The 24663-nt window shown below is 41.0% G+C and overlaps 1 protein-coding gene across 1 annotated transcript in view; it reads left to right on the top strand.

Annotated features, from left to right (window-relative positions):
* The window catches only part of Kiaa1210 (KIAA1210 ortholog), a 72129-nt gene that overhangs the window by 13905 nt on the left and 33561 nt on the right, over window positions 1–24663 (top strand). The window contains exon 5 of the mRNA XM_021153776.2: window positions 8178–8327. Within this exon, the coding sequence (XP_021009435.1) occupies window positions 8178–8327 (150 nt within the window). The remainder of the gene's footprint in view (window positions 1–8177; window positions 8328–24663) is intronic.

The raw sequence follows: 24663 nt of genomic DNA, 5'->3' as shown, positions 1-24663 counted from the left end.
TACCCTCACACATGCCTGGCCTTAGTGGTTTTCCCTAATCTAGGAGGGAGATTCTATAGCCCCTTTCTTGTATCCTTGACTCTAAAGCCAGAACCATGTGGCTGCAGCTGTCAAATTCTGCTGCTTGCTGGAGATGGAATATGAACCCTTCTTTCAATTACATTTTCACCAGCTTTCTGTTTTAGATGGTTTCCTTCATTGCCTAAGCGTGACTGTCTTGGCACTTGCTCAATAGACCAGGCTAGGCTTGAACCTACTCTCCTCTGCCTTCCGAGTTCTGGCATCAAAGGTGTGCACTACCATACCGGGCTCTAAGTCCTTCCTTAATTCCTTGTCAATTGTCTTTAATTCATTTTTACAGATTGGAAGCTTAGCTGAGTGGTGTTTTGCCCAGAGGTCACCACTCCCTTTATCCCACTTAGAATGAGGCTTTTCTTTTAATCTGTTTACACTTTCTAGTGCCCCCTTATCCTCTAACTGTACACTTTGTATTTTTCCTTGCCCAGCTTGCTCCTTTTCAGTATAGATCTGCATAAGACTGGCCTTCAATAGCCATGCAACACAGGCAATGCTAGGTTGTTTGGAAATGTCCTCTGCCAAAGCAGTCAATCCATAACTCTTCAACTTCGCCTCAGGCAGACTCTTTAGACAAGGGCAAAGAGCAGCGGTGCTCTTCACCAAAATATCAAAAGATTGATTTCTAAGCAACATACAAATATTCTTCTCTTCTGAAGCCTCTAAGGCAGGCTCCCGAGTTCAAATCATACCCAGTTCCACTGTCTTCCATGCTTCTGCTAGTGTGGCCCATTGAGCCCCAACTTAAAGCATTCAGGAGCTTTTCTAATCCAAAGTCCCAACACATTCTTCCAAATAAATGTGTGGTCAGGATTATCACAGCAGTATCCCAGTCCTTGGAACTAACTATTGTCATAGTAAGAATTTCTATTGCCATGAAGAGACACCATGACGAAACTCTTATAAAGAAAACCATTAAATTGGGACTGGCTTACAGTTTCAGAGGTTTAGTCCATTTTCACACTGGTGGGAAACATGACCACACAGAGGCAGACATGGTGCTGGAGAAGGAGCTGAGAGTTCTACATTCACATTGGCAGACAACAGGAAGAGACAGTGAGCCACTAGGTCTGGCTTGAGCTTCTGAAACCTCAAAGCCTACCCTTTTTTTCGGGGGGGGGTGTCGGTATTTATTTCATTTACATTTCCAATGCTATCCCAAAAGTCCCCCACACGCTCCCCCCACTACCCCCCCCAATTCCACTTCTTGGCTCTGTCGTTCCCCTGTAATGAGGCATATAAAGTTTGCATGACCAATGGGCCTCTCTTTCCAATGATGGTCGACTAGGTCATCTTCTAATTCATATGCAGCTAGAGACAAGAGCTCCGGGGGTGGGGTACTGGTTAGTTCATAATGTTGTTCCACCTATAGGATTGCAGATCCCTTTAGCTCCTTGGGTAATTTCTCTAGCTCCTCCATTGGGGGCCCTGTGTTCCATCCAATAGCTGACTGTGAGCATCCACTTCTGTGTTTGCCAGGCCCCGGCATAGCCTCACAAGAGACAGCTATATCTGGGTCCTTTCAGCAAAATCTTGCCAGTGTATGCAATGGTGTCAGTGTTTGGAAGCTGATTATGGGATGGATCCCTGGATATGGCAGTCTCTAGATGGTTCATCCTTTCGTCACAGCTCCAAACTTTGTCTCTGTAACTCCTTCCATGGGTGTTTTGTTCCCAGTTCTAAGAAGGGGCAAAGTGTCCACAGTTTGGTCTTCGTTCTTCTTGAGTTTCATGTGTTCAGCAAATTGTATCTTATATCTTGGGTATCCTAAGTTTCTGGACTAATATCCACTTATCAGTGAGTACATATTGTGTGAGTTCTTTTGTGATTGGGTTACCTCACTCAGGATGATGCCCTCCAGGTCCATCCATTTGCCTAGGAATTTCATAAATTTATTCTTTTTAATAGCTGAGTAGTACTCCATTGTGTAAATTTACCACATTTTTTGTATCAATTCCTCTGTTGAGGGGCATCTGGGTTCTTTCCAGCTTCTGGCTATTATAAATAAGGCTGCTATGAACATAGTGGAGCATGTAGTAACACACTTCCTCCAATAAGGGCACATCTACCCCAACAAAGCCACACCTCCTAATAGTGCTGCTGCCTATGGGCATATGGGCTCATTTTCATTCAAAGCACCACACAGATCTATGCTTGAATTCTTATCCTGAAACTTACTGGGTGTAAGACCATGCTTTAGCTGTTTAACTTCTCTGAGCCTTCCTTTCCTCATCTACAATGTACAGTATTAATATCTCCCTCAAAATCTTGCTTATGAGGATTGAGTGAAGTCTTTCAAGGGGCTGGAGAGATAGCTCAGTGGTTAAGAGCACTAGATGCTCTTCCAGAGGACCCAGGTTAGATACCCAGCACCTCATGATAGCTTATAATCATCTGTAACTCCAGTTCCAGGGGACCTAATATCTTCTTCTGGCTTCCATTGGCACCAGGGACATGGTGCACAGACATACATACAGGCAAAATGCTTACACATATAAAATAAACATAAATGCATGCAGTAAATGTTTTTAAAAGAAACTATGCAGGGCCACCAAACTAGAATATTGTTGATTTAGAAATGTGTTTCAGGTATGTTAACCTCAAAAATCCACAGGCTTACTATTACCTGCTTTCTAAGATGCTTTAATTCTTCATAGCTGTCCAGACACTGCAGCACTCTTTTTTTTTTTTAATTTTAAATATTTTTTATTACATATTTTCCTCAATTACATTTCCAGTGCTATCCCAAAAGTCCCCCATAGCGCCCCCCACTTCTCTACTCACCCATTCCCATTCTTTTGGCCCTGGCATTCCCCTATATTGGGGCATATAAAGTTTGCAAGTCCAATGGGCCTCTCTTTCCAGTGATGGCCGACTAGGCCATCTTTTGATACATAACTGCAGCACTCTTATGGGCCCATTTTCATTTTGTATTTGGCACAAAGTAAGTTGGCTTTATTTCTGACACGTGTTGGAGACTTCATGTGACTGACTGCTTTATGTAGTGTGTGCCAACTCTGTTGGGTGCTTTAATCTTGAAGGGTGGGGAAGAGAGCATGGAGGAAATCAGCAGAGGATGTGGCTTTGTGGCTGGGGGCCCTGGGGTCAGTGGATTGCTGTCTTCTTGCAGCACGTTAGGGAAAAACCTATTCTCCTCTACTTTCTGCTATTCAGTCCCAAATAGCAGCACCAGCTTTTGCAGGCCTGGAGTTACACCCTTTGCTCCCTCATGGCCATGAAGTGTCACAGAATGTTTGCTATATTTGGAAAGAAGCAGCTTAGGTCTTGCTCTGTGTACTCTTTCCCTCCTCTTTTAAACCCAGCAACAGAGAAACTCGTGTAGCAGAGACATTCAGTTAAAAAAACTAGAGTTAATTTGGGGGAAGATTGCCGGGAAATAGTTTAGGAGTTTTCTTTCTCATGATGAAGGGGATGGGGGAAATAAAACCAATAAAACCAAATAAACCAATAAAACCAAATAAAACCAATAAAACCAAAGGCAAGTTTTCTTAAATGACCAATGTAGGCCTATAGCACATACAATGGGCCCAATCCTTTAGGTCTTCCCCTGCAAAACATGGCCAGGGACAATAGAGGGTGCTGTATTAGTTATTTTTCTATTGCTGTGATAAAGAGCGTGACAAAAAGCAATGTGGGGAGGAAAGAGTTTATTTCATCTTGTCCTTCCAAGTAAACAGTCTATCACTGAGAGAAGTCAGGGCAGGAACTCGAGGCAGGAATTGAAGCAGAGGGCACGGAGGAACAATTGGTTATTGGCTTGCTTTTCATGGTTTGTTCAGTTGGCTTTCTTACTCCACTCAGGCCACCTTGCCCAGGGGTGGCACCACCCACAGTGGGCTGGGCTCTTCTCTATCAGTTAGCAATCAAGAAAATTTCCTGAAGAGTTGTCTACAGGCAATCTGATGAAGCGTTTTCTTAATTGAGGTTTCACTTTCCAGATAACTCTAACTTGTACTTTGGAGGGGCAGCGGGGGCAGGGGGAGGTCCTGCAGTGGTGGCACACCTTTAATACCAGCACCAAAGAGGCAGAGGCAGGTCTCTATGAGCTCGAGGCCAGCTTAGTCTACAGCTTGAGTTCTAGGACAGCCGGGGATACACAGAGAAAACTTGCCTTGAAAAAAATGAATGAAAGAAAAAAAAAAGTCAACCAAGATAGGTGGTAATAGGTCATCAATAAGCAGATTAACCTTTGGATAGAAAACTCCCTTTAATTGACAAGATGACAGCACTAAATGAAAGTTAATTAATGGCAAGGGTCCCAGATGCCAGGCAGGGTGGCTGGCACTTCCCTGTTATATAAGCATTTAAGACAATGAGTCAGGAGGTCATAAATTCAAGACTTGCCTATTCTACATAGTGAATTCCAGGATACCCTGGGATATAGTTTGAAGCCCTGTTTCAAAACAGCACACATATCAATGCAAAGAACAAAATCAAACAAGCGTTCTGGTATCCAGTGCTCCATAGAGCCTGGTGGAAGGATAGAATTGCCCAGTATCTGAGTAGAGTTTATATATATATATATATTTGTGGGGTTATGTGCACATTAGTGCAGGAGTCACCAGAAGCCAGAGGTGTTGAGTCCCCTTGGAACAGGAGTTACAGACTGTTGTGAGCCACCTGATGTGGGTCCTCTGCAAGAGTAGTACATGTTCCTAATCAATGAGCCACCCCTCCAGGGCAAGATTCTTAGTGGAGCAAAAGAGATATTCATAGCATTTACAGATTGGGAGGGAAGAAATTCAGGTATCTAACTGTGTCTAAAATACTAAGGTTGAACCAATTTTATTCACTTTGGGACATTCATCTGATGTCCTCTCTGATGTGTTAGGAACATGATTTCTTAGATGAAGTTTTCTTTATTTGATTACAAACAGTAAAAGTGTGATAGCATATTATTAGCACCTTCCTGTTGTTGAGTTCATCCTTTATAAAACCAACCCTGTAGAAAACACTTTTCTTACTGCACTCAGGCCCAACTCTCCCTCTGAAGTTCTTCTTAAGGAAGCAAATACATCATTGGCTCGAGCTGCTGCATTTCAACTTCCTGAACATAGCCTTCGGCATAGGACCTACCTCCTTTCCTGGCACTTATTGCTGGCAAGGAAACAAAAGTGCATAGTGATTAAGAACACAAGCTATTGATTTGGCAAGAGCTTTCAAATACTTGCCTTATTTACTGGTAGAACTATGGCCAGTCACAACATCTCTCAAAAATCATTTTCTCCACTTAGATAATGGATATGATACTTAGCAATAACTTTGTAAGAACTTTAGAGATTTATCACTGCCTGGTATGTTATAATCCCTTAGTGAAGGTTATTTGTCATCATTATCATTATTATTATTAATTATCATTGTTGTTATTCTCAGGCTTAGGGATCGTTGATTGAAGTAATAGTTGATTTAGGCTTAGTTCCTAAGTTCCCCGTAGAGACTGGAAGCAACAAGGGAGCACTGGAGACCTTGACGAGGAGTTTTCCAGGGGCAAAATCTTGGCAAACCTCCACTGTGTCCATTTTTCTTTGGCTAGTGTTTGGAGGCTATATGTAAAACCTTAGACAGAAGCAAGCGTTGTTAGCTTGAAAGAAAAAAGAACCATGCTTCATTAAGTATTATTGTAGGTCCTGTTCATATAACTGGATGTAGCAAACTGTAGATACCTATTCAATATTTGTTAAATATAAATCAAAGATTTCAATCCATATCAAGAGGACCATGGTCGGACAAATGTACCATGGTCATCAGTCTGAAATTAATCAACCCTCCATCCAAAATGTACCACTTAAAAACTCTTTTTATAAAGTTAAAGATAGAACTATAGATTTTAAAGTTTATTCATCTGATGCTGGACATTGAACTCATGCTCAGGAAGTACTGTACCCAGTCTTAGGTCTCTAGATTTCATTAAAATTTCCAGAAAAATAGCCTTAATAATATGAAGACAAGAGATGAACAAAGTCAAGATTCAGCCCAGACAGTTCCTTGGAGCAAAAGGAATAGAGGTTGGAGTATGGGGGCCAACCCCAGATGATAACTTCAAGATTCACCTCTGTAAACACTAGGCTCCAAAGACATGGGCAAAATTCAAAGGGCAGAATGAAACAAGACCTCTAGACAGAAGCTGGAAGGGACTAAAACCAAGACTGACTTTAATCAAATAAAAAAAATTTTTGAAGTTTTGGACATTGGGGATTGGCAAAAGTGTGCAGAAACCCAGAGTCAAAACCAAAACTGCTTGCTGGTCTTTGGTTTAAATACATATTAGACATGAAGAGAGACAGGAAATTCCTTCCTGAGCCGATTTTTCAGCTGTTATTATATATATTTTGTAAAGGTGAATTAGTTACTCTGTTTTGGCTCCTGGTAGGTCATGCATGTGCTGTACCTGCCCAAGAGCTCTGGAGTCATGAATGAAACACACAGATGCCAGCTAATTTTGATATGCCTTGACTAGCTCGATGACTGGGAACTTCCAAACCTCCACACAGCTAGCAATGTTCTTCTCCAGTATTCCTTGCTTAATACTTTCTAAATTTATATTTATCTTTGCTGCCCTGTTACTGTCTGGGCAGCCCTCACCCCACCTACATTGCTGGATGATTTCTTTCCTGCAGTTCTTTTTTTATTGTTTGGTTTTTCGAGACAGGTTCTCTCTGTATAGCCCAGGATGTCCTAGAACTCACTCTGTAGACTAGGCTAGCCTCGAACTCAGAAATCCTCCTGTCTCTGCCTCCCAAGTGCTGGGATTAAAGGTGTGAGCCACCACTTCCCGGCTTTCTGCAGCTCTTAAATCTAATCCCTCTGCCTCTGAGTCATGGTGATTCTCCTGTTCTGCCCCCCTCTCTCATTTCCTTGCCCATATATTCTAAAAGTCCTGCCTTTGTCTCCCTGCCCAGCCATTGGATATATGGCAATTCTTTATTACCAATTGAAGCCAGCGGTGTGGGGGTGGGGGTGGGGCGGGGGGGGGAATCCTCAGGTCTGGAAGCGGCTTTGGGAGCTAAATTAAGGCAAAGCATTAAAACAAATTCCTAAACACCCCTCCCCGAATATATATGTATTCCACTCCTTGATGACTAAACATTCAAATATATGAGCCAATAGAGCCATTCGTGGAGCTGGCTTACAGTTTCAGAGGTTCAGTCCATAATCATCATGGTGTAGGGCATGGCAGCATCAGGCAAGGTGCTGGAGGAGTGGAGAGTTCTACATCTTGATCCATAGGCAACAGAAGGAGACTTGATTTCACACTGGGCATAGTTGAGCATTTACGACCTCAAAGCCTGTCCCCACAGTGACACACTTTCTCCAACAAAGTTACATCTACTCCAACAAGGTCATACCTCCTAATAATGCCTCTCGCCATGGGCCGAACATTCAAGCACATGAGTCTATAGGGCTCAAACCTATCCAAATCACCACATTCCACTCCTTAGTCCCCTCAGGCTTGTAGCCAAAGCATATATCCAACTTCAAAAGTCATGGGTGCCATTCTTATTCAAAACACTACACAGTGTAGTTTAAACATTAATCTATGGAGGCTTCATGAGCATTGTTCACACGTGCACACACACACACAAACATGCAATTGTGAGTGTGCACACTTAATGGCATGTTTATAGAAGTCAGAGGACAAACTTACAACCTCAGATATTGATCCTATTGATTTTCACCTTTTAACCCCCTTTGTTTCAGACAGGGTCTCTTTACTGTTTTTCTATTGTATACATCAGGCTACTTGACCTGCAAATTTCCAGGGATTCTCCTGTATCTGACCCCCATTTGTCATTAAAGCAGTGGGATTACCAATACTTCTGTAACTCATTGATTTTACACGAGTTATAGGGATTTGAACTCAGATCCATATCTCTGCATGGTGGGCACTTTTACCTACTGAGCCATCTCCCAGTCCTTACTAGCATTTATCATACGTAATTCTAGATTTCATTATGATATATTTTATATATGTCATTTTTTTTTCTTTTTAACATCTTTCACCAGTTAAGGAACAAAAAGAATACCAGTACCTTGGGGAAAAACACCCATGTTTGAAACTCTTCCATTCTCCCTTTTAACAGATCAAATCTCAGCGCTCACAGAGACTTGGCATCAGCCCACTCATCCAATCTGAGAAAGTCTGTGAGGAATTGGAAAAGTTCTTTGCCAGTGACAGGACAACTACTACCTTCAGAAGGAGTTCTTCACGGTGTTCATCAACACCAAGGATGGTGAATATTAGTTATACTCTCAGGGATAGATATACTTTCTTGTTCTATGTTCTCTTGCCATATCTCAACTCCAGGGACAAACTAGAGTGGTACTTTGGAAAAGAAATTGCCATTCTTGGCTTTTGATTTGCATCATGGTTTAGATTTTCCATTCGGTTTTACAAACCAAATAATCACCAATTTGGCTCATAAATAATAGAAGACATTGTTACAGAAATATATAATAGTTTGTGGATATGTTCAGTTATCTTATGAAACTTAAAATAGAGCTTCTTTAACTGAAGCCAAACCATTTTCATTTTAAAATAAAAAAAATCATAGCTTAGGCAATGTAATATTATTTCTTAAGTTTCGAGCATTAATAAAAGGCAGTTGGTAGTGGGCATTCATACATATATGTTTTGTATGGTTAGATCTGCCAAACACTATCCATTAACAATTGGCAAAATAGTTGATTATAATCATATTAACAGCTCTGTTGTCAAATTTGTGTTTACATTAATTGGTTGTTGTGAACCTAGATGAATTTAGAATTTGGAGCCATTAGTACTGGGAACTAAGAGCAAACAGAAACATACTTTATAATGAAAATAACTAGCAAGTCAGAACAATACTCTATTTTAATGCTAAATGATACTGTAGAGGCATCTGGGCTTGTAGCCAGTGACACTGCACTTGCCTGGCATTTGCAAGGCTTTGACTTCAAATCCCAGCACTGAAGAAAAAAAAAGAGAGAAAAGATTGTACGAAGAAAAGCAGCTTTTGGCTACATATGCCAAAAATTAGGTTAGACCAAAATGAAAGCACAGACTGACAGTAAGTGGATGGAAAATCATTAATTTATGGAATTGGGTTATGACTATTTTCTGCCATGCACCACTAAATCAGATGGATTGGGATGGGAGGCCTGAGTTGCTAGAAGGGTTGGATTAGATTACTTTTTATTTATTTGTTTTATTATTTTTTCTATATTTTTAATTTATTTATTAATTAGGTATTCTCTTCATTTACATTTCAAATGCTATCCCAAAAGTCCCCCATACCTGCCCCCCCACTCCCCTACACACCCACTCCCACTTCTTGGCCATGGTGTTCCCCTGTACTGGGGCATATAAAGTTTGCACGACCAATGGGCCTCTCTTTCCAGTGATGGCCGACTAGGCCATCTTCTGATACATATGCAGCTAGAGACAAGAGCTCCGAGGTACTGGTTAGTTCATATTGTTGTTCCACCTATAGGGTTGCAGATCCCTTCAGCTCCTTGGGTACTTTCTCTAGCTCCTCCATTGGGGGCCCTGTGTTCCATCCAATAGCTGACTGTGAGCATCAACTTCTGTGTTTGCCAGGCCCCGGCATCGTCTCACAAGAGACAGCTATATCAGGGTCCTTTCAGCAAAATCTTGCTAGTGTATGCAATGGTGTCAGCATTTGGAGGCTGATTATGGGATGGATCCCCCAGTATGGCAGTCTCTAGATGGTCCATCCTTTCGTCTCAGCTCCAAACTTTGTCTCTGTAACTCCTTCCATGGGTGTTTTGTTCCCAATTCTAAGAAGGGGCAAAGTGTCCACACTTTGGTCTTCGTTCTTCTTGATTTCATGTGTTTTTCAAATTGTAACTTATATCTTGAATATTCTAATTTTCTGGGCTAATATCCACCTATCAGTGAGTACATATCATGTGAGTTCTTTTGTGATTGGGCTGCCTCATTCAGGATGATGCCCTCCAGGTCCATCCATTTGCCTAGGAATTTCATAAATTCATTTTTTAATAGCTGAGTAGTACTCCATTGTGTAAATGTACCACATTTTCTGTATCCATTCCTCTCTTGAGGGACATCTGGGTTCTTTCTAGCTTCTGGCCATTATAAATAAGGCTGCTATGAACATAGTAGAGCATGTGTCCTTCTTACCTGTTGGAACACCTTCCTGATATATGCCCAGGAGAGGTATTGTGGGATCCTCCGGTAGTACTATGTCCAATTTTCTGAAGAACCACCAGACTGATTTCCAGAGTGGTTGTACAAGCTTGCAATCCCACCAACAATGAAGGAGTGTTCCTCTTTCTCCACATCCTCGCCAGCATCTGCTGTCACCTGAATTTTTGATCTTAGCCATTCTGACTGGTGTGAGGTGGAATCTCAGGGTTGCTTTGATTTGCATTTCCCTGATGATTAAGTATGCTGAACATTTTTTCAGGTGCTTCTCAGGCATTCGGTATTCCTCAGGTGAGAATTAATTGTTTAGCTCTGAGCCCCATTTTTTTTTTGTTTTTGTTTTTTTGTGTGTGTGTCTTGTAACTTTACTTTTTTCTAATCCTATTTTTTTTAATTAGGCATTTTCCTCATTTACAGTTCCAATGCTATCCCAAAAGTCCCCCATACCCTCCCCCCCACTCCCCTACCCACCCACTCCCACTTTTTGGCCCTGGTGTTCCCCTGTACTGGGACATATAAAGTTTGCAAGTCCAATGGTCCTCTCTTTCCAGTGATGGCCAACTAGGCCATCTTTTGATACATATGCAGCTAGAGTCAAGAGCTTCGGGGTACTGGTTAGTTCATAATGTTGTTTCACCTATAGGGTTGCAGATCCCTTTAGCTCCTTAGGTATTTTCTCTAGCTCCTCCATTGGGGGCCCTGTGATCCATCCAATAGCTGACTGTGAGCATCCACTTCTGTGTTTGCCAGGCCCCGGCGTAGTCTCACTAGAGACAGCTATATCAGGGTCCTATCAGCAAAATCTTGTTAGGGTATGCAATGGTGTCAGTGTTTGGAGGCTGATTATAAGATGGATCCCTGGATATGGCAGTCTCTAGATGGTCCATCCTTTCGTCTCAGCTCCAAACTTTGTCTGTGTAACTTCTTCCATGGGTGTTTTGTTCCCAATTCTAAGAAGGGGCAAAGTGTCCACACTTTGGTCTTCGTTCTTCTTGATTTCATGTGTTTTTCAAATTGTAACTTATATCTTGAATATTCTAAGTTTCTGGGCTAATATCCACTTATCAGTGAGTACATATCATTTGAGTCCTTTTGTGATTGGGTTACCTCACTCAGAGTAATGCCCTCCAGGTCCAACCATTTGCCTAGGAATTTCATATATTCATTCTTTTTAATAGCTGAGTAGTACTCCATTGTGTAAAGTACCACATTTTTTGTATCCATTCCTCTGTGAGGGGCATCTGGGTTCTTTCCAGCTTCTGGCTATTATAAATAAGGCTGCTATGAACATAGTGGAGCATGTGTCCTTCTTACCAGTTGGAACATCTTCTGGATATATGCCCAGGAGAGGTATTGCTGGATCCTCCAGTAGTACCATGTCCAATTTTCTGAGAAACCGCCAGACTGATTTCCAGAGTGGTTGTACAAGCTTGCAATCCCACGCCATTGCTGTTCTATTCAGGAATTTTTCACCTTTGCCAATATCTTTGAGGCTTTCCCCCACTTTCTCCTCTATACATTTCAGTGTCTCTGGTTTTATATGGAGCTCCTTGATCCACTTAGATTTGACAATAGTACAAGGAGATAGGAATGGATTAATTTGAATTCTTCTACATGATAACCATGAGTTGTGCCAGCACCATTTGTTGAAAATGTTCTTTTTTCCACTGGATGTTTTTAGCTCCCTTGTCGAAGATCAAGTGACCATAGGTGTGTGGATTCATTTCTGGGTCTTCAATTCTATTCCATTGGTCTATTTGTCTGTCACTATACCAGTACCATGCAGTTTTTATCACAATTGCTCTGTAGTAAAGCTTTAGGTCCAGCATGGTGATTCCACCAGAGGTTCTTTTATCCTTGAGGAGAGTTTTTGCTATCCTAGGTTTTTTGTTATTCCAGATGAATTTGCAGATTGCTCTTTCTAATTCGTTGAAGAATTGAGTTGGAATTTTGATGAGGATTGCATTGAATCTGTAGATTGCTTTTGGTAAGATAGCCATTTTTACAATGTTGATCCTGCAAATCCATGAGCATGGGAGATCTTTCCATCTTCTGAGATCTTTTTTTAATTTCTTTCTTCAGAGACTTGAAGTTCTTATCATACAGATCTTTCACTTCCTTAGAGTCACGCCAAGATATTTTATATTATTTGTGACTATTGAGAAGGGTGTTGTTTCCCTAATTTCTTTCTCAGCCTGTTTATCCATTGTGTAGAGAAAGGCCATTGACTTGTTTGAGTTAATTTTATATCCAGCTACTTCACCGAAGCTGTTTATCAGGTTTAGGAGTTCTCTGGTGGAATTTTTAGGGTCACTTATATATACTATCATATCATCTGCAAAAAGTGATATTTTGACTTCTTCCTTTCCAAATTGTATCCCCTTGATCTCCTGTTGTTTTCGAATTGCTCTGGCTAGGACTTCAAGTACAATGTTGAATAGGTAGGGAGAAAGTGGGCAGCCTTTTCTAGTCCCTGATTTTAGTGGGATTGCTTCCAGCTTCTCACCATTTTCTTTGATGTTGGCTACTGGTTTGCTGTAGATTGCTTTTATCATGTTTAGGTATGGGCCTTGAATTCCTGATCTTTCCAAGACTTTTATCATGAATGGGTGTTGAATTTTGTCAAATGCTTTCTCAGCATCTAACGAGAAGATCATGTGGATTTTGTCTTTGAGTTTGTTTATATAATGGATTACGTTGATAGATTTTCGTATATTAAACCGTCCCTGCATCCCTGGAATAAAACCTACTTGGTTAGGATGGATGATTGTTTTGATGTGTTCTTGGATTCGGTTAGCAAGAATTTTATTGAGTATTTTTGCATCGATATTCATAAGGGAAATTGGTCTGAAGTTCTCTATCTTTGTTAGATCTTTCTGTGGTTTAGGTATCAGAGTAATTGTGGCTTCATAGAAAGAATTGGGTAGAGTACCTTCTGCTTCTATTTTGTGGAATAGTTTGTGAAGAACTGGAATTAGATCTTCTTTGAAGGTCTGATAGAACTCTGCACTAAATCCATCTGGTCCTGGGCTTTTTTTGTTTGGGAAACTATTAATGACTGCTTCTATTTTTTTTGGGGGGGGGAAATGGGACTGTTTAGACCATTAACCTGATCCTGATTTAACTTTGGTACCTGGTATCTGTCTAGAATTTTGTCCATTTCATCCAGGTTTTCCCGTTTTGTTGAGTATAGAATTTTGTAGAAGGAAGGATCTGATGGTGTTTTGGTTTTCTTCAGGATCTGTTTTTATGTTTCCGTTTTCATTTCTAATTTTGTAAATTAGGATGCTGTAGCTGTGCCCTCTAGTGAGTCTGGCTAAGGGTTTATCTATCTTGTTGATTTTTTTCAAAGAACCAGTTCCTTGTTTGGTTGATTCTTTGAATAGTTCTTCTTGTTTCCACTTGGTTCATTTCACCCCTGAGTTTGATTATTTCCTGCTGTCTACTCCTCTTGGGTGAATTTGCTTCCTTTTGTTCTAGAGCTTTTAGGTGTGTTGTCAAGCTGCTAGTGTGTCCTCTCTCTACTTTCTTTTTGGAGGCACTCAGAGCTATGGGTTTCCCTCTTAGAAATGCTTTAATAGTGTCCCATAAGTTTGGGTATGTTGTGGCTTCATTTTCATTAAACTCTAAAAAGTCTTTAATTTCTTTCTTTATTCCTTCCTTGACCCAGGTATCATTGAGAAGAGTGTTTTCCAGTTTCCAGGTGAATGTTGGCTTTCTATTAGTTATGTTGTTATTGAAGATCAGCCTTAGTCCATGGTGATCTGATAGGATGCTTGGGACAATTTCAATATTTTTGTATCTGTTAAGTCCTGTTTTATGACCAATTATATGGTCAATTTTGGAGAAGGTACCATGAGGTGCTGAGAAGAAGGTATATCCTTTTGTTTTAGGATAAAATGCTCTGTAGATATCTGTTAAATCCATTTGTTTCATCACTTCTGTTAGTTTCACCGTGTCCCTATTTAGATTTTGTTTCCACGATCTGTCCATTGATGAAAGTGGTGTGTTGAAGTCTCCCACTATTATTGTGTGAGATGCAATGTGTGCTTTGAGCTTTACTAAACTTTCTTTAATGAATGTGGCTGCCCTTGCATTTGGAGCATAAATATTCAGAATTGAATATCCTCTTGGAGGATTTTACCTTTGATGTGTATGAAGGGCCACTTCTTGTCTTTTTTGATAACTTTGTGTTCGAAGTTGATTTCATTCCATATTAGAATGGCTACTCCAGCTTTTTTTCTTCAGAACATTTGCTTGGAAAATTGTTTTCCAGCTTTTCATTCTGAGGTAGTGTCTCTCTTTTTCCCTGAGATGGGTTTTCTGTAAGCATCAAAATGTTGGGTCCTGTTTGTGTAGCCAGTCTGTTAGTCTAGTTCTTTTTTTTTTTTTTAAATTTTTAATATTTTTATTACATATTTTCCTCAATTACATTTCCAATGCTATCCCAAAAGTCCCCCATAGCGCCCCCCACTTCCCTACCCACCCATTTCCATTCTTTTGGCCCTGGCATTCCCCTATATTGGGGCATATAAAGTTTGCAAGTCCAATGGGCCTCTCTTTCCATTGATGGCCGACTAGGTCATCTTTCGATACATATGCAGCTAGAGACAAGAGCTCCGGGGTTCTGGTTAGTACATCATGTTGTTCCAACAATAGGGTTGCAGATCCCTTTAGCTCCTTGGGTACTTTCTCTAGCTTCTCCATTGGGAGCCTTGTGATACATCCAATAGCTGACTGTGAACATCCACTTCTGTGTTTGCTAGGCCCCGGCATCGTCTCACAAGAGACAGCTATATTTGGGTCCTTTCAGCAAAATCTTGCTAGTGTATGCAATGGTGTCAGCGTTTAGAAGCTGATTATGGGATGGATCCCTGGATACGGCAGTCTCTAAATGGTCCATCCTTTCATCACAGCTACGAACTTTGTCTCTGTAACTCCTTCCCTGGGTGTTTTGTTCCCAATTCTAAGAAGGTGCACAGTGTCCACACTTTGGTCTTCATTCTTCTTGAGTTTCATGCGTTTAGTAAATTGTATCTTATATCTTGGGTATCCTAAATTTTGGGCTAATATCCACTTATCAGTGAATACATATTGTGTGAGTTCTTTTGTGATTGTGTTACTTCACTCAAGATGATGCCCTCCAGGTCCATCCATTTGGCTAGGAATTTCATAAATTCATTCTTTTTAATAGCTGAGTAGTACTCCATTATGTAAATGTACCATAATTTCTGTATCCATTCCTCTGTTGAGGGACATCTGTGTTCTTTCCAGCTTCTGGCTATTATAAATAAGGCTGCTATGAACATAGTGGAGCATGTGTCCTTTTTACCGGTTGGGACATCTTCTGGATATATGCCCAGGAGAGGTATTGCTGGATCCTCCGGTAGTACTATGTCCAATTTTCTGAGGAACCGCCAGACTGATTTCCAGAGTGGTTGTACAAGCTTGCAATCCCACCAACAATGGAGGAGTATTCCTCTTTCTCCACATCCTCTCCAGCATCTGCTGTCACCTGAATTTTTGATCTTAGCCATTCTGACTGGTGTGAGGTGGAATCTCAGGGTTGTTTTGATTTGCATTTCCCTGATGATTAAGGTTGTTGAACATTTTTTCAGGTGCTTCTCTGCCATTCGGTATTCCTCAGGTGAGAATTCTTTGTTCAGTTCTGAGTCCCATTTTTTAATGGGGTTACTTGACTTTCTGGAGTCCACCTTCTTGAGTTCTTTATATATATTGGATATTAGTCCCTTATCTGATTTAGGATAGGTGAAGATCCTTTCCCAATCTGTTGGTGGTTTTTTTGTCTTATTGATGGTGTCTTTAGCCTTGCAGAAGCTTTGTAGTTTCATGAGGTCCCACTTGTCAATTCTCGATCTTACAGCACAAGCCATTACTGTTCTATTCAGGAATTTTTCCCCTGTGCCCATATCTTCAAGGCTTTTCCCCACTTTCTCCTCTATAAGTTTCAGTGTCTCTGGTTTTATGTGAAGTTCCTTGATTCACTTAGACTTGACCTTAGTACAAGGAGATAGGAATGGATCTTTTCGCATTCTTTTACATGTTAACAACCAGTTGTGCCAGCACCATTTGTTGAAAATGCTGTCTTTCTTCCACTGGATGCTTTTAGCTCCCTTGTCGAAGATCAAGTGACCGTAGGTGTGTGGGTTCATTTCTGGGTCTTCAATTCTATTCCATTGGTCTATTTGTCTGTCACTATACCAGTACCATGCAGTTTTTATCACAATTGCTCTGTAGTAGAGCTTTAGGTCCGGCATGGTGATTCCACCAGAGGTTCTTTTATCCTTGAGAAGAGTTTTTGCTATCCTAGGTTTTTTGTTATTCCAGATGAATTTGCAGATTGCACTTTCTAATTCTTTGAAGAATTGATTTGGAATTTTGATGGGGATTGCATTGAATCTGTAGATTGCTTTTGGCAAGATAGCCATTTTTACAATGTTGATCCTGCCAATCCATGAGCATGGGAGATCTTTCCATCTTCTGAGATCTTCTATAATTTCTTTCTTCAGAGACTTGAAGTTTTTATTATACAGATCTTTCACTTCCTTAGTTAGAGTCACGCCAAGATATTTTATATTATTTGTGACTATTGAGAAGGGTTTTGTTTCCCTAATTTCTTCCTCAGCCTGTTTATTCTTTGTGTAGAGAAAGGCCATTGATTTGTTTGAGTTAATTTTATATCAAGCTACTTCACCGAAGCTGTTTATCAGGCTTAGGAGTTCTCTGGTGGAATTTTTAGGGTCACTTATATATACTATCATATCATCTGCAAAGAGTGATATTTTGACTTCATCTTTTCCAATTTGTATCCTTTTGATCTCCTTTTGTTGTCGAATTGCTCTGGCTAGGACTTCAAGTACAATGTTGAATAGGTATGGAGAAAGTGGACAGCCTTGTCTAGTCCCTGATTTTAGAGGGATTGCTTCAAGCTTCTCACCATTTACTTTGATGTTGGCTACTGGTTTGCTGTACATTGCTTTTATCATGTTTAGGTATGGGCCTTGAATTCCTGATCTTTCAAGACTTTTATCATGAATGGGTGTTGGATCTTGTCAAATGCTTTTTCCGCATCTAACGAGATGACCATGTGGTTTTTGTCTTTGAGTTTGTTTATATACTGGATTACGTTGATGGATTTCCGTATATTGAACCATCCCTGCATCCCTGGGATGAAACCTACTTGGTCAGGATGGATGATTGTTTTGATGTGTTCTTGGATTCGGTTAGCAAGAACTTTATTGAGGATTTTTGCATCAATATTCATAAGGGATATTGGTCTGAAGTTTTCTATCTTTGTTGGGTCTTTTTGTGGTTTAGGTATCAGAGTAATTGTGGCTTCATAGAATGAGTTGGGTAGAGTACCTTCTGTTTCTATTTTGTGGAATAGTTTGTGAAGAACTGGGATTAGATCTTCTTTGAAGGTCTGATAGAACTCTGCACTAAACCCATCTGGTTCTGGGCTTTTTTTAGTTGGGAGACTATTAATGACTGCTTCTATTTCTTTGGGGGATATAGGGCTGTTTAGATCATTAACCTGATCTTGATTCAACTTTGGTACCTGGTATCTGTCTAGGAACTTGTCCATTTCATCCAGGTTCTCCAGTTTTGTTGAGTATAGCCTTTGGTAGAAGGATCTGATGGTGTTTTGGATGTCTTCAGGATCTGTTGTTATGTCTCCTTTTTCATTTCTGATTTTGTTAATTAGGATGCTTTCCCTGTGCCCTCTAGTGTGTCTGGCTAAGGGTTTATCTATCTTGTTGATTTTCTCAAAGAACCAGCTCCTTGATTGGTTGATTCTTTGAATAGTTTTTCTTGTTTCCACTTGGTTGATTTCGCCCCTGAGTTTGATTATTTCCTGCCGTCTACTCCTCTTGGGTGAATTTGCTTCCTTTTGTTCTAGTGCTTTTATGTATGTTGTCTAGCTGCTAATGTGTGCTCTCTCTAGTTTCCTTTTGGAGGCAATCAGAGCTATGAGTTTTCCTCTTAGAAATGCTTTCATTGCGTCCCATAAGTTTGGGTATGTTGTGGCTTCATTTTCATTGAACTCTAAAAAGTCCTTAATTTCTTTCTTTATTCCTTCCTTGACCAAGGTTTCATTGAGAAGAGTGTTGTTCAGTTTCTACGTGAAGGTTGGCTTTCTATTATTTATTTTGTTATTGAAGATCAGCCTTAGTCCATGGTGATCTGATAGGATGCATGGGACAATTTCAATATTTTTGTATCTGTTGAGGCCTGTTTTGTGACCAATTATGTGGTCAATTTTGGAGAAGGTACCTTGAGGTGCTGAGAAGAAGGTATATCCTTTTGTTTTAGGATAGAATGTTCTGTAGATATCTGCCAGATCCATTTGATTCATAATTTCTCTTAGTTTCTCTGTGTCCCTGTTTAGTTTCTGTTTCCATGATCTGTCCATTGGTGAAAGTGGTGTGTTGAAGTCTCCCACTATTATTGTATGAGGTGCAATGTGTGCTTTGAGATTTACTAAAGTTTCTTTAATGAATGTGGCTGCCTTTGTATTTGGAGCATAGATATTCAGGATTGATAGTTCCTCTTGGAGGATTTTACCTTTGATGAGTATGAAGTGTCCCTCCCTGTCTTTTTTAATGACTTTGGGTTGGAAGTCAATCTTATCAGATATTAGAATGGCTACTCCAGCTTGTTTCTTCATACCATTTGCTTGGAAAATTGTTTTCCAGCCTTTCATTCTGAGGTAGTGTCTATCTTTTTCTCTGAGATGAGTTTCCTGTAAGCAGCAAAATGTTGGGTCTTATTTGTGTAGCCAGTTTGTTAGTCTATGTCTTTTTATCGGGGAGTTGAGTCCATTGATATTAAGAGATATTAAGGAAAAGTAATTGTTGTTTCCTGTTATTTTTGTTGTTAAAGTTGGCATTCTGTTCTTGTGGCTGTCTTCTTTTAGGTTTGTTGAGGGATTACCTTCTTGTTGTTTCTAGGGCATGGTTCCTGTCCTTGTATTGTTTTTTTTTTCTGTTATTATCCTTTGAAGGGCTGGATTCGTGGAGAGATAATGTGTGAATTTGGTTTTGTCGTGGAATACTTTGGTTTCTCCATCTATGTTAATTGAGAGTTTGGCTGGGTATAGTAGCCTGGGCTGGAATTTGTGTTCTTTTAGTGTCTGTATAACATCCGTCCAGGCTCTTCTGGCTTTCATAGTCTCTGGTGAAAAATCTGGTATAATTCTGATAGGCTTGCCTTTATATGTTACTTGGCCTTTTTCTCTTACTGCTTTTAGTATTCTATCTTTATTTAGAGCATTTGTTGTTCTGATTATTATGTGTCGGGAGGTATTTCTTTTCTGGTCCAGTGTATTTGGAGTTCTGTAGGCTTCTTGTATGTTCATGGGCATCTCTTTCTTTAGATTTGGGAAGTTTTCTTCTATAATTTTGTTGATGATGTTTGCTGGTCCTTTGAGTTGAAAATCTTCATTCTCATCCACTCCTATTATCCGTAGGTTTGGTCTTCTCATTGCGTCCTGTATTTCTTGGATGTTTTGAGTTAGGATCTTTTTGCATTTTACATTTTCCTTGATTGTTGTGCCGATGTTCTCTATGGAATCTTCTGCACCTGAGATTCTCTCTTCCATCTCTTGTATTCTGTTGCTGATGCTCGTATCTATGGTTCCAGATTTCTTTCCTAGGGTTTCTATCTCCAGTGTTGCCTCATTTTGTGTTTTCTTTATTGTGTCTACTTCCCTTTTTAGGTCTAGTATGGTTTTGTTCATTTCCATCATCTGTTTGGATGTGTTTTCCTGTTTTTCATTAAGGACTTCTACCTGTTTGATTAGGTTATCCTGTTTTTCTTTAAGGATTTGTAACTCTTTAGCAGTGTTCTCCTGCAATTCTTTAAGGGATTTTTGTGCTTCCTCTTTAATGTCTTCTACCTGTTTACCAGTGTTCCTTTGTATTTCTTTAAGTGTGTTATTAAAGTCCTTCTTGAAGTCCTCTACCATCATCAGGAGATATGCTTTCAGATCCGTGTCTAGCTTTTCCGGTGTGTTGGGGTGCCCTGGACTGGGCGAAGTGGGAGTGCTGGGTTCTGATGATGGTGAGTGGTCTTGGTTTCTGTTAGTAAGATTATTACGTTTACCTTTCGCCATCTGGTAATCTCTGGGGTTAGTTGTTGTCGTTGTCACTGTTTAAAGATTGGAGCAGAAGCTGTGTTCCACTCACCAGCAGTCTCAAAATCCTGTGGCGGGGGTCGTGGGTAGCTGGTGGTACCCCGGTGCTGGTCCAGCCGGAAGAGGCCTGTGGTCCTACTCAGGCCGGTTTTCTGCTTCCCTAACTAATGCAGTCTCAGGTCCCGCGCGCAATTGGATTGGAGCAGAAGCTGTGTTCCCCTCTCCAGAAGTCTTAAGATCCTGTGGCGGGTGTTGTGGGTAGCTGGCGAGTGTCAGCCGACCCTGCACCCTAGCTACCCTGGTGCTTTTCTGACCGGAAGAGGCTTGTGGCCCAATGTAGGCCGGATTTCTGCCTCCCCAACCAAAGCAGTCTCAGGTCCCGCGTGATTGGACTGGAGCAGAAGCTGTGTTCCACTCACCAGCAGTCTCAAAATCTTGTGGTGGGGGTCGTGGGTAGCTGGCGGGTGTCAGCCGACCCTGCGCTCTAGCTACCCCGGTGCTAATCTGGCCGGATGAGGCCTGTGGCCCTACTCAGGCCGGTTTCTGCTTCCCTAACTAATGCAGTCTCAGGTCCCGCGCGCAATTGGATTGGAGCAGAAGCTGTGTTCCACTCACCAGAAGTCTTAAGATCCTGTGGCGAGTGTTGTGGGTAGCTGGCGAGTGTCAGCCGACCCTGCACCCTAGCTACCCCGGTGCTTTTCTGACCGGAAGAGGCTTGTGGCCCAATGTAGGCCGGATTTCTCTCTCCCCAACCAGAGCAGTCTCAGGTCCCGCGTGATTGGACTGGAGCAGAAGCTGTGTTCCACTCACCAGCTGTCTCAAAATCCTGTGGCGAGGGTCGTGGGTACCTGGCGGGTGTCAGCCGATCCTGCGCTCTAGCTACCCTTGTGCTGATCCGGCCGGATGAGGCCTGTGGCCCTCCTCAGGCCGGTTTCTGCTTGTGTCTAGTTCTTTTTATTGGGAATTGTGTCCATTGATATTAAGAAATATTAAGGAAAAGTAATTATTATTTTTGTTGTTAGAGTTGGCATTCTGTTCTTTTGGCCGTCTTCTTTTAGGTTTGTTGAAGGATTACTTTCTTGCTTTTTCTAGGGTGTGGTTTCCGTCCTTGTAATGTTTTTGTTTGTTTGTTTTGTTTTTGTTGTTGTTGTTGTTATCCTTTGAAGGGCTGGATTTGTGGAAAGATATTGTGTGAATTTGGTTTTGTCATGGAATACTTTGGTTTCTCCATGTATGGTAATTGAAAGTTTGGCAGGGTATAGTAGCCTGGGCTGGCATTTGTGTTCTCTTAGAGACTGTATAACATCTGTACAGGATCTTCTGGCTTTCACAGTCTCTGGTGAAAAATCTGGTGTAATTCTGATAGGCCTGCCTTTATATGTTACTTGACCTTTTTCCCTTACTGCTTTTAATATTCTATCTTCATTTAGTGCATTTGTTGTTCTGATTATTATGTGTCGGGAGGAATTTCTTTTCTGGTCCAGTCTATTTGGAGTTCTGTAGGCTTCTTGTATGTTCATGGGCATCTCTTTCTTTAGGTATGGGAAGTTTTCTTCTATAATTTTGTTGAAGATTTTTGCTGGCCCTTTAAGTTGAAAATCTTCATTCTCATCTACTCCTATTATCTGTAGGTTTGGTCTTCTCATTGTGTCCTGGATTTCCTGGATGTTTTGAGTTAGGATCTTTTTGCATTTTGCATTTTCTTTGATTGTTTTTCCTATGTTCTCTATGGAATCTTCTGCACCTGAGTTTCTAGCTTCCATCTCTTGTTTCTTTTGCTGATGCTCGCATCTATGGTTCCAGATATCTTTCCTAGGGTTTCTATCTCCAGCGTTGCCTCACTTTGGGTTTTCTTTATTGTGTCTACTTCCCTTTTAAGGTTTTGTATGGTTTTGTTCATTTCCATCACCTGTTTGGTTGTGTTTTCCTGTTTTTCTTTAAGGACTTGTAACTCTTTAGCAGTGTTCTCCTGTATTTCTTTAAGTGAGTTATTAAAGTCCTTCCTGATGTCGTCTACCATCATCATGAGATATGCTTTTAAATCTTGGTCTAGCTTTTCGGGTGTGTTGGGGTGCCCAGGACTGAGTGAGGTGGGAGCGATCTGTTCTGGTGATGGTGAGTGGTCTTGGTTTCTGTTAGTAAGATTCTTACATCTGCCTTTTGCCATCTGGTAATCTCTGGAGTTAATTGTTATAGTTATCTCTGGTTAGATCTTGTTCCTCTCGTGATTCTGTTAGCCTCTATCAGCAGATCTGGGAAACTAGCTCTCTCCTTAGTGTCAGTGGTCAGAGCACTCACTGCAGTCAAGCTCTCCTCTTGCACAGAAGGTGCACAGATATCTAGCGTTCGGATCTGCCTCCTGGCAGAAGATGAAGGCCTGAAACAGGGCCTGTCCAGAAGTTGTTAGCTTCTGTAGCCCACACTCTTACCTGTGCAGTCTAGTCTCTGAGGTATCCAGGAAACAAGATCTTTTTTTTTCTTTTTTCTTTTTTTTTTTTTTTGTGGGCAAATGTGGTGAACATTAAAGTAAGCTTCCAAACCATTTTAGAGTACAGTTCAGTGGAATTCCACCCACCCACCTCCACTATCTCCATTCAGCACTTCTTTGGTTCTACCAAATGGAAACCTAATACCTGTTAAGCAGTGACTCCCTCCCTATTCCTATCATCTATCAACCTCTGATAACACCAATTGTATTTCTTTGCCCTTATTTTCCTATTTGATGTATTTCGTATAAATAGAAGGAGTGATCTGAGGTCTTTACAGATAGCTGTTTTCACTTAGCACATTGGTTTTGAAGATCAATCATGTTGCAGCATGTGTCAGGGCTTCATTCCTATTTGTGACTGATTGTCTGTCCTTTGTAGGCATTATAATTTCCTTAGCCACTCATCTATTGGCTATTCATGTCTCAAAAGCAAAACATAGCATCTCAAATTGGACTGAGATAAGTCAGGTTAAAAGAGAGTAGTTATTGGGCTGTCAGGTATTACAGTGTAATTCCTAATTATTCCCAGATGTGAGTGTCTGTGCTCTTTTTGCCATGATCCCAGACCTATTAATTCACTATGGTGAATCCACTGGGCACACTGTTGGCAGCAAAGGCAGCAGCAGCAGCTTCTAAGGATCCAAATCTCATTGGCATCCAGGAGATTAGCTGGCCTGGGTGGATGATTCTTTAAGCAGATAGATGGCTCAGCCTACCCACTATGGCCCCTTACTCTCATCTCCAAATGTTTCCCCACAACCCACTTCCCATTGCCTTCTCACCAAAAAAACAAGGGAATTAAGCAGAGTAGAAGAAAACATCCAGACAGGTCAGTGTAAACAATGACTAAATCTCTCTCTGTTTTGGAGCAATTTCCTTACTCTTTCTTCTCTCAGCTGCTGCCCTCTACTGGCAAAAGAGGGGAGTGCATGCCACCAATTATAGCCCCAAGTGCTTGCTTTCTCAGAATCCCTTGGGACTGAGTTGAAAGGCTTTACTTAAGCAGTTGCCACCACAGTTTCTTCCTTCCACAAGTCCTTAGGTAGAGAGTGAGGTGCCTGGTGTGTTTTCACTCCAGTCTGCAGAGCACGTGGAGTTCTTCCAGATTACTCTCACCCCTGCTGTCTTCAGCCTCTAATCTGGGACAGGGGCTCAGTTCTTCACATTCGGTGAGAAAGGCAGTGAGTATGAACAGGTATCTCTGTAGACAGTAGGGCTGAGTGGGGCTTAAGTCACCTCATACTTTAACCAGGGGACCTTCTGTCTAATACTTCCCAGCACCCTGCCATTTCTAGAACCTTGGCTATCACAAGCCATAAGAGAACTGCACTAACAGAACTCTTTTTTTTCAGAACCCTGTTTAAGATGAAAAATAATTGCATGTTGTCATGCACATAGGACCAAATACATTTTCACACTCATGAATGGTGTGGGACAGGTGAAAGTCACAGCTGACTAAATAGCCCAATCTTAGTCTCGTTGAAGGATAATTGTTTCTATGTTAACATGTTCTAGGTTAGGTTGTCTGCAGGTCTTCCATCATGTTGGCTAGTGGAGTTCTTTAGATTGCTGCCAGACTGTTTCCTTCTGACTACAATTTTTGTGTTATTCTGGGTGGCTTTCTTCATAATTAATTCATTCTTAATGAGTAGTCTTTGTTCTATTCATGTGATAAATCAGAGGAGAGTATAATAACACCTTCCAGTTATCACCTAGAAATTGTCAGTTTACAAATCACTGTGTTCTGAGCCGGGCGGT

This window comes from Mus caroli, unplaced genomic scaffold, assembly GCF_978045245.1.
Source record: "Mus caroli unplaced genomic scaffold, Mus_caroli_1 scaffold_5, whole genome shotgun sequence".
NCBI classification, from domain to species: domain Eukaryota; kingdom Metazoa; phylum Chordata; class Mammalia; order Rodentia; family Muridae; genus Mus; species Mus caroli.
This window is presented reverse-complemented; position numbering and strand designations above follow the sequence as displayed.